Raw genomic sequence first — 10,571 nt, 5'->3', positions numbered from 1 at the left:
CTGCCTGCTGCCTTTTCCTGTAGGGCTTGTAATAAAGGATGTATTATATATTATAGGATTTCCACAGCATCTACATTGGGAGCGAAGGCAGCTGACTCTAGGCTGGACTAACTCCTGTGTAAGTTTGGGCAGGATCCCCACACAACATTATCTCCAGATGTCCATTCCTTCTATATAAACTGTAGCTGCTAAACCAATAGATACTGCCAGCGATCCCTTTAGCTTCGAAGCTCCACAACACACATTCTCTTTAAAGGCTATGACAGATGCCACATAATACCTAATCCACTTTTGTAATAACTCAGTTGCATAGTGTGGCAGCAGCTGCACTTTGGAACTCCCTGCCTCTTGAGATCAAGCAGGTACCTGCCCAAAACATTCCTGTTTAGACAAACCTGCCCAGATGCTTAGAAAGTTCATGTAATTTTAACTGGTTTTTGTATTTTAACTTTAGTATGTTTTAAAGTAGGGTTGTAAATTCTTCCTGAGTTTACTGTTTTTATTTTTTGTAATCCACTTTTAGGGATTTTTTTATTTTGTTTTTGTTTTTTACAATTAAGCTGTTTATAAATTTTGTAAGTCATAATAAATCAGTAACGATGTTCCAACCATATTTGCCCTCAACTGCTCACTTTCATGTGAAGATGTATAGCAGGGATATCCAACCGGTCGATCCAGCCGATTGCAGGACCCTTATGCCCCCCCCCCAAAGAAGCTCAACAACTTCAGTTGATCGTCCCCCCAAAAAGCTCAACAACTCTGATGAAGCTTCCTCCCAAAAAAGCTAAACAACTCTGGTCAATCCAATGGGGAGATCATTGCCATTTTTTTAAATAGTGGGAGTAGATCACAGTCTCTTGGAAGTTGGACGTGCCTGAGGTAGGGTTGCCATATTTTGAAAGGCAGAAAAGAGAACGCTATGATGGCCGTGCAAAGCAAATACAGTGGTACCTCGGGTTACAGACACTTCAGCTTACAGACTCCGCTAACCCAGAAATAGTACCTCGGGTTAAGAACTTTGCTTCAGGATGAGAACAGAAATTGTGTGGCGGTGGCAGCAGGAGGCCCCATTAGCTAAAGTGGTATCTCAGGTTAAGAACAGTTTCAGGTTAAGAACAGACCTCCAGAATGAATTAAGTTCTTGACCCAAGGTACCACTGTAAATGCAATTTGTCTCAAATTTTACCCCTGAAAGAGAGGGTTTGTCCTGGAAAAAGAGGACACATAGCAACCTTAGAAGGGCTCTGCCACCTGCATATATTGCTGTTAACACCAGGGAGAGACTTCCCTTTTAAAGCCCTTTATATTTGTTTTAGTTGTGAGCTGGAGAAAGTGACTGAAGTGTGTAATGAGCAAGTCAGAGGCTATGCAGTGCCCTAGGACTAGGTATGTAATCTCCCTTGCCTACTCGCCCACCACCTGCAATCCCTGTAACAGGCCTCAAAACAAAATTTAAAAATTCCTTCCAGTAAGTAGCACCTTAGAGACCAGCTAAGTTTGTTATTGGTATGAGTGTTCGTGTGCATACACACTTCTTCAGATACCACAGGCCTATTCTGTTGTCTGGCATGCCTGCACATGTTGACTTGTGAGCAGCATGCATTGCCCAAGCAGTCACAGCATGCTGGATTATATATACTTTTTAAAAAAATTAGGAATCATCTCTTTCCCATCCTCCCGCACTCTTAAGACTGATACCAATGCAGACTTTATAAGTTTTAACACCAAACCATCACCTTTCTCCTCATTCCTCTTTGCTTAACGTCCAGCCTTGTGATGAGTTCTGGACAAAAAAAGCTAGTCTACTATTTTGATTGGCCTAATTACTTCACAAATTATGCATGCATGAGGGAAGTTTGGGTTTGGGTTTCTAAAATAGCAGCTCCCCAATACCACCCAGGAAACTCCTTTTGTAAGTGAGAAGAGTTTCAAAAGCAGTTTGTGTTATATTATAGTGAGTGCTCTTCAAAGAGTGGGTAAAATTCCATTGGGATATGCCTAAAATAAGGCTGAAATCATATACATATTTAATTGGGTGTTAATTGAGTGGGACGGAATTGGATTGCAGTGTAAAACTGGATTCTGAACAGTTAGAATCCTAAGGTCTTATGTTAGCAAAAGAGGTGGTTGGGTTTATAAGTCAAAAGACTCACAATGAACTTGATGGAATTGGAGTACCAAATACATCGCCCCTGTCTCATATACCTGCTGCAGAGGATAAGATTAACTCTGCCCTTAGTCATAGCACAACCCAGAAGCACATTTATCGGCAACCTATACAACCTATACAAGATTATCAAGCAGACATTGAGGCATAATAATTGGACAAATAGGCCAAATGACAAGACACAACGTGGGAGTCCTCTAGTTGAAAAAAACTGCCAATATAATTACTATTCATGTAATATACTATTTATTTAAGTAAATTAGTATTTATCGGTAAGGGGGGGAAAGCCTATTAGGCATTTAAAACGAAACTAGGCATGGGTTGAAAGCAAAAATGCAAACTTTCGGATTGCAACGAGTAAAAACTTCTGATGAAACGTCAGATCAGACATACACGGTCCATCATGACTGATATTACTGATGTTTAGTTTTAGATCCCAGACTTTCCCTCCGTATTCGGTGTTCCCTTCCCCACCTTCCCCGAAGTAGCCGGAAGTGAAGTCCGCATGCGCCTCGACCGCGCTGGTCTTCCTATGTACAACGCAGTAAGCGGAGGCTGGCGTCCGGCGGGCGGAGCTTAACCGGGGCGTTTGCCGTGCGCGCGGAGAGCTCCGGCGGAGCGTGCGGGGTTGCATGGTAACCCCCATTGAGGATCGGAGAGCGTGATCTGGGTGAGAAGGAGATCGCGGGCCGGAAGGGCGGACGCGCTTGCCTATATGGCTTAGGTGGGCTGGAGAGCATAAAATGCTGGTGGACATTTGCCCATGGCCCTTGGGCAGCCCTGCGTTTTCAGCCAGCTGTGCTTGCAAGGTAAGATCTGATGTTTGTTTCCTTTGAGGCGACGCGTTCCAGGCAAAACCTCATGCTTCTTCCGCAATGGCAACTTCCCCTCTTTAAAGAGAGGTTGTTGTGTTCCGGCTCGCCTGTCCCGAATCCCTAAATCCTCCTGTGCCTTCAGAAATCCCCCCCCCCCCGCCATTTCTCTCTATTTTCTGCTTACTGTTTGTAGGCTGCAAAACCGAGCAAGGTTCTTTTTTAGACCGACTTCCTGCCGATGGTAGACTTACACTTAACTGAATCGTTATGTTTCGTTTGGCTATCCCTTTCGTGATTATTTTAATCTGTTACACTCAAAGACTTGGCCAAGTCAATGCCCGAGACTAATAGCGCAATCCTTTATAGATGTTTACTTGGAAGTAAGCCCAATTGAGCTCCGATGTGCCTTCTACTAAGTAGACATACTGTATATGGGATCGCACTATTTCAAGTACAAGATAGGTGTACACTGCCTAGTGTAAAAATACACAAGCTTCTGTGTTACATGGAACTCTTTATTCAGATTTATTGCAACTCCGGAGTTTGGAGTACCGTAGTGCTGCATGTTGCTACGTGAATGAAACACTGTTTTTGAGAGAGTCTTCCAGTATGACCTAGGAAGTGGTTGATGTAGTCCATCTGCCTTACTTTTTATCTAGATGTATTCATTTGGTATAGATCAGGCAGCTTGGCTTTGTTGTCTATGGATGGATAGCGAGTATCTAAGTAATCATTCTCTCCCCAGTTCATAAATCATAATGGTTTGGAATTGCTTTCCTCCTTTTCAATGGAATGTTTACTTTGTAGCAAAAATGGTAAATTTGCCTGATGAAGAGCTTTGTGTAACTTTGAACCTTGCGTCTCCTACAGAGCCAGGCCCATTAAAAAAATAATAAAGCCTGCTAAACAAAGCACACAAAAAATATAAGAGGTATTACAAAATAATTGTTTATTATTAGAAATTGAGGTTTAAGCAGAATGTGGATTAAACTAGGATTCATTTTTCACATGCATAGATGTGACCTAGAGCTAACAGCCCAAATACTAATTGGGGTGAGTGGGTTAGTCATTTATTATACTGTATTGTAAATGATTAATAATTTCAAATTTGAACTTTAAGTATTTTGTGGTTTTAGGGATTAACTATGAAATTTTATTATTTTATCTTACATAATATTTTCTCAATTATATCTAAATTCCTAGTGGTAACAACCTAAATAAACTCTCGCCTTTTCTTCTCTTGAAAGATTCCCCATCATCTAAATGGCTGCCAGTTGAGCTATTTGCTCTGATAACTAAAGAAAGCATCAGACTAGCTAATGTAAGTTAACTTATACTGCCTTTAGCATTTTTGACTTGCAGTCTGTTGATCAGTTCTGGTCTACTCCAGTTCAAATGATAGTTTTAGTAAAGCAAATAAACTGTAAATTATATTTATCTCCAAAATGCACCTGTTTTGTGATTTTGATAATATGCCATTTTTATTTGTTAGTTTTAATTAAATAATGGATTGATCTGATAAGGCACATTATTAATTATAACATGTTTAGTTTATAAGAACCATGATAAGACTTAAAGCACAATCCTATACATTTAGACGATGTCTCACTTTGTCCAACGTTCTTGCTTTGCAGATTCTAATGTGTTTAGGACTGCAGCTTAAAAGTTACCTAGGAATGACAGTGCAATTCTGTGCATGCCTACATAGAAAAGTAAGTCCCATTGTTTTCTATGGGATGTGCTCTCATGGAGGTACACATAGTAGTGGTGGGGAACTTGTGGCCCTTCAGATGGAACTGGACTAACATTGGCCCCAGCACACATGACCAATAGTCAAGAATGATGGAAGTTTTAGTCCAGCAACATCTGGAAGCCTACAGCTTTCCCATGGCGTGTATAGTGGCACTTACTTCTGAGTAGACATGTACAGGATTGCTCTCTCTCACTGTTTTCTGATGTGCTCCTAGTGCTTCATATACTCTGTCTTGGTCTTACAAGAACTGTGTAAAGTAGGCCATTGTTATTCCCATATTATAGATGTAGAGCTAAAGAAGTGAAGATACCAGACAAGTTCATGGTTGAACTCCAGGTTGTATCATGGACTTGCAACTCATGCTTTAAGGACTGCCCAGTGGCAAATCATAGGCTTTGTTTAATTTACGTGTCTCTGATGAATGGTGAAGTTAAATTTGGAAGTTGGTCATAATAAAGCTCATCTTACAAAGACTTAAGACTGATAATATTTTTTAACATAATGTTTCAGGAATCAACCATGTCCGTTGGGAAAAGTTTACAGAATGATCTCTCCGGAAGGGTAACTCTGTTGTGATTTTTTATTTTTATTTTTTTTACTACCATGAAAATACTGTGACTTGAGCCTTGATTCCTTATGTTGACATTTTGGCCTGCTCAGAAATGTTTTTTGCATTTTCGAGAAAAAACGTGTCCCAGAAATTGAGCTTACTTCTGCTGGTGTTTGGTTTTATCTGGGGCATAATGTTACTGCGCTACACCTTTCAGCATCCAAGGCAGCAGAGCAGTGCTGAATTGCGTGAACAAATACTTGACTTAAGTAAAAGATATGTTAGAGCACTGGCAGAAGAAAACAAGAATATCATGAATGGTGGTAATGGAGTCTCGATGGCAGGATATGGTAAGACATAATAAACTTTCTTTGAGGTCATGACTCTATTTAACTCTTAATTTTAGAATTATGAAATGCAATACCAAGCATACTTTCAAAAGTTCTTATTTATTTTGTAGAACTGTTGTCTAATAATTAACAGGGAAACTGTTATGGAAACGATCATGGCTATGAAATCCCACATTCAGCTGAGGTTAAGAAATGCACAGTGTTTTATATCCTCGAGAAAAGTCATTGGTTTATTGAGGGTATTAGGATACACATAATATTCATTCGTATATGAATTATATATCCATATTTTGGAGTCCTAGAAAATGCCACACCTGGAAAGGTTTAACAGAAGTAGTAAAGGTATCAAATTGGAAAAAAAACCTAGAATTGGCTAGATATATAATTTTGAAAACTGTACACTGTAGAATACGGTGGTACCTTGGTTCTCGAACTTAATCTGTTCTTCCTGCACTCAAGTGGAAGCTGTGGAAGCCACGTCGGAAGTTCAGCTTCCAAAAAATGTTTGCAAACTGGAACACTTACTTCTGGGTTCATGGCGTTCGGGAGCCAATTTGTTTGGGAGCCAAGCTGTTCGGGACAAAGGTACCACTGTATCAGGATTAGAGAGCAGCTGGTAGAAATCAATGCATATGTTAAAACAAAGTCATTCTTTTTATATGCTATGCACAATATTTCCTAGAACTCACTACCAGTGGTGTGGATAAACAACAAGAAGAAAAAAACAAAGAGAGATGGCTAGTTCTGTGCCAGCTGGACTGAATGAAATGAGAAAGAATAAGAAATCCATTCTCTGTGTGACTGTTTCTGAAGAAAAAACCTAGATGAAATAAATAAATAAATAAATAAATAAATAAATAAATAATCAATATGACCAGATATCTTATTCAATGCCTAAATGCACTAATTGGAAAGGGGTGGGTCTAGGACCAATAAAACAAAAATTTGGTTGTGGGGGGACTTGCATCTCCCTTTGTAATTCCTGTTCTTCAGCTATTTTGGCACAGTAAATCACTGGGCCTCTTGGGCTTTGCCGATCAGAAGGTCGGCGGTTCAAATCCCCGTGATGGAGTGAGCTCCCGTTGCTCCGTCCCAGCTCCTGCCAACCTAGCAGTTCGAAAGCAGCCTGTGCAAGTAGATAAATAGGTACCGCTGCGGTGGGAAGGTAAACAGTGTTTCTGTGCGCTGTGGTTTCTGTCATGGTGTCCTGTTTCACCAGAAGCGGTTTAGTCATGCTGGCCACACGACCCAGAAAGCTGTCTGTGGACAAACGCCGGCTCCCTCGGCCTGAAAGTGAGATGAGCACTGCAACCCCATAGTTGCCCTTCACTGGATTTGACTGTCCAGGGGTCTTTTACCTTTAGTATGAGCACCTATGCTTCTTTTACTATCAATAGTTCTACTGTGGAGTGCAAAATAGACAGGATTCCTTTCTGTGTTTCTGTTTTTTCTCTAGCTGATCTAAAACGAACGATCGCAGTTCTTCTAGATGACATCTTGCAACGCTTGGTCAAACTGGAAAACAAGGTTGATTACATGGTTGTAAATGGCTCAGCAACAAATACTACAAATGGGAACTTGATGCCAGCAACTACAAGCAAACGGGTAAACAAAGTGATTCTGACTCGTGTCTAGTTCTGTTACAATAGGAAAAAAACACACAAACCAATGGTTGGCATGGAGGTCTGCATCCTGTTGCAACAGGAAACACTGAATACAGTTCTAACTTCTTTTATATCAAGTTCTAAAACCTTTTAAAGATAGTTCTTTCATAAAACAACACTGTACAACATCTTATTTAAAAGAGATGCTGGAAACATGGCTAGTGTAGTAAGACAAGTAGATAATGTGTACATCCATATGTGAGGTTCTATGATAATCATGGAGATTATTATCATGAAAAAGAGGTAGATTTAATATCTAAATATCTATTTAAATATAAATCTAAAATATCTTTGGAAATTTTAGCTTAATCTTGTGATCTGGTTTACTAATGCATAGCAATGAAGGATAATATGAGCCTTTAATATGAGTGCTGGAAATTTATGTATGTGTAAAGTATATTTTAACATCACCTTTGGCTGATTGATTTCTACAATTGATATCATGTTGTGGATAACATCCTAAAATGGTGATCCAAAGAATGTCTTTTATTTGCACTATCTGTGAAATAGCTAGAGAGAATGTATTAAAAATACTATTGTTTGTAAAAGCTTAAAAGGGCGACCTGCCCAAGTGCACACACACTTACTACAGAATTAGGACGCTTAGATGATCAAAGATAATATGTGATGGTACATAGCTGTTAACAATAAATAAATGTATGTATTTAGCAACTGAAGATAAAAACCTTAAGTGATAGAAGCCACACTTATCAGGTATTGAACACTGCTAGCTTTTCGTCCATTGTTTTTTTGGTGAATATTTGAGTATCCTACAGCCTATGATGAATGTAACACTAGCTCTTAAGTTACTCTTTTTAAAGAAAACCAAGAGTGACAAGCTGAATTTAGATGAAGGGAAGCAAAACACCTTGATACTTACTGAAAAGATGAGCTAGAGGGGTACAGTCTCTCAGGCACTGCTGCTTTGCAATGGCCTTTTGAATGAGTGTTGGTTGTGAAACAGTAGTAAATCCTGGTGGATTTGAACCCGAGCTCTTCCATGGTGGACTTTAAATTGAGTGGGAGCAAAGGTGAACATTGCCTTATATCCATGTTAGCCTTATAGCAGAGAATTTGCAGCAAGAGTACACTATGTTACACAGTGTGCTTTTTGTATCCTAAATTACAAAAATGAAGTGCCAGTCTTGAGTTTTTGCATCTATACGGAATGATCTCTAAAGGGTTTGTTTTGGTATTTTATGCTTAAAATATTTTATGCTTAAAACCTGTGTAGGGTTTTTTTGGTTTTTTTTAAAGAACTTCTATTTAAAGGGAGAACAAGATTTGCGGTGCTAGATTATATACCGTCCTGAATTATTATCCCTGCAGATGATTATAGCATCTGGATAGAATAAAATAAATAAAGTGAAATATATGGTCAAAGGTTTTGAGTGTCCAGTAAGTTCTTATCCTCAGTAGGAGTGTATTCATGATTTTGTACAAAATGAAAATCTGTGGTTGCTTTCTACATGTTTTAAACGGCTTTCCTTTTAACTGTCACATATCACAGGCTAGACTTGATAAATAAAAACACTAATGGTATATTCTATTCTACTCAGAAGTAAACCTAGGAATAATCCTTGATAAACTCAGCGAGGCTAGCTTTGGAGTACAGTGGTACCTCGGGTTACATATGCTTTAGGTTACATATGCTTCAGGTTACAGACTCTGCTAACCCAGAAATAGTGCTTCAGGTTAAGAACTTTGCTTCAGGATGAGAACAGAAATCATGCTCCGGCGGCGCGGTGGCAACAGGAGGCCCCATTAGCTAAAGTGGTGCTTCAGGTTAAGAACAGTTTCAGGTTAAGTACGGACCTCTGGAACGAATTAAGTACTTAACCCGAGGTACCACTGTATACATAAGGCTACATTCCTGAGCACATACATTTCTAAGCCTCCTGAAACTTTTTTTGGTCAGTAAATTTAATTGGGACTTGATTCAAAGTACATTTTCACAAGCTACGGGACAGTCTATCCCTTAACATGAGGATAAGGGAACATACAGGAATCCTTGGGTTACATTATGTAATGAGTCTACCCATTTATCTACCGCCTTTGAAAGTTTGATGCAGAATTTCTCTTTGCTGTGTGACATTCTCCACTAATCATATACAGGAGCAGACCTGACGGATCAAGGCCAAACGCCCATCTAGTCTAGAATTCTTTTCTCATATTGCTCAGCCAGATCCCTATGGAAAGTCCGTAAGGAGGTTTTAAGTGCCATTGTACTCTTTCCCACTAGTGATTCCAAAAGTATGCTATACAACATTGGATGTAGATCATAGCCATCATAGCTAGTAGCCATTTGAAGCTTTATTCTTCATGAATTTGTCTAATTCTCCAAGTTAGTGGCTGTTACCACATATTGCGGGGTGAATTCTGCAGTTTATGCATGGGATGAAGAAGCACTTTATTTCATCTGTCCTAAATCTTGCAGCATTCAGCTACATTAAATAATAATAACAATAATAATAATAAATACTGGGCTGCTCCCAACAGAATATTAATAATAAAAAAGCGACAACATCAAACATAAAAACTTCCCTAAACAGGGCTGCCTTCAGATGTCTTCTAAAAGTCAGATAGTTGTTTATTTCCTTGACATCTGACGGGAGGGTGGGCGCCACCACCGAGAAGGCCCTCTGCCTGGTTCCCTGTAACCTCACATCTTGCAGGGAGGGAACCGCCAGAAGGCCCTCGGAGCTGGACCTCAGTGTCCAGGCTGAAAGATGGGGGTGGAGATGCCCCTTCAGGTATAGTGGGCCGAGGCCTATTATGAGAGAGGGGTTGAACTGGAAATTAAGAGAACTGTGTGCAAAATAAATACAACACTTTTGTTAAAGTTTTTCACACAGCAACTCTCACACTTGAGGAGGCAAGCTCCTTTTTACTTTAAAAGCAGCTTGTCTTTTCTCCTGGATATGTTACAGAGAAACCTAAAGTAATGTTTTGGTTCCGTGTTCTTTCTCTAGCTTTATTTTTTTTTGGGGGGGAGGCAATATTATTTGTGTATTAATGAATTGTATGGAGAGCTTAATATAAAAGGTGAAATATCAAAATAATCAAGAGCCATGTCTTCTGCTGTTAGTCTCAACAAATGTAAATAATGAGACATTACTAAATGTTTATAGCGGGACATTGTCACCAGCTCTGCTCCTAGACCTGATCTGGAGTGAAGAATGCTTTCAGGGAGGGCAAGGACAGCCTGAACCAACACTGCCAGTGGCCAGGCAGGAGGGGAACTCCACCCCGGTCCCCTGTGATAATTTTCC

At 39.7% G+C, this 10,571-nt stretch overlaps 1 protein-coding gene across 2 annotated transcripts; it reads left to right on the top strand.

Annotated features, from left to right (window-relative positions):
* Positions 1-2,701: 2,701 nt before the first annotated feature.
* On the top strand, positions 2,702-8,682 carry CCDC126 (coiled-coil domain containing 126). Of its 2 annotated transcripts, XM_081883489.1 has the most exons (4): positions 2,702-2,976; positions 4,230-4,303; positions 5,246-5,635; positions 7,092-8,682. In XM_081883489.1, the coding sequence occupies exons 3-4, from the start codon at positions 5,398-5,400 to the stop codon at positions 7,268-7,270; spliced, it is 417 nt and encodes a 138-aa protein (XP_081739615.1). In that variant the 5' UTR covers positions 2,702-2,976; positions 4,230-4,303; positions 5,246-5,397; the 3' UTR covers positions 7,271-8,682. The 2 variants fall into 2 exon arrangements, with proteins under 2 accessions (XP_081739615.1, XP_081739616.1); XM_081883490.1 differs by lacking the exon at positions 4,230-4,303.
* Positions 8,683-10,571: the final 1,889 nt, after the last annotated feature.

Source organism: Podarcis melisellensis (assembly GCF_964234715.1).
Source record: "Podarcis melisellensis genome assembly, chromosome: 12".
In the NCBI taxonomy this organism is placed as follows: Eukaryota; Metazoa; Chordata; class Lepidosauria; order Squamata; family Lacertidae; genus Podarcis; species Podarcis melisellensis.
The sequence above is the reverse complement of the archived record's forward strand: the minus strand, read 5'-3'. Positions and strand labels throughout refer to the sequence as shown.

Excerpts from the sequence above, each read along its gene's own strand:
- CCDC126 (XM_081883490.1), top strand. The coding sequence starts at position 5,398 with ATGTTTTTTGCATTTTCGAGAAAAAACGTGTCCCAGAAATTGAGCTTA. Across the intron at positions 5,636-7,091 it reads AGTCTCGATGGCAGGATATG|CTGATCTAAAACGAACGATC; the intron begins GTAAGACATAAT and ends TTTTTTCTCTAG.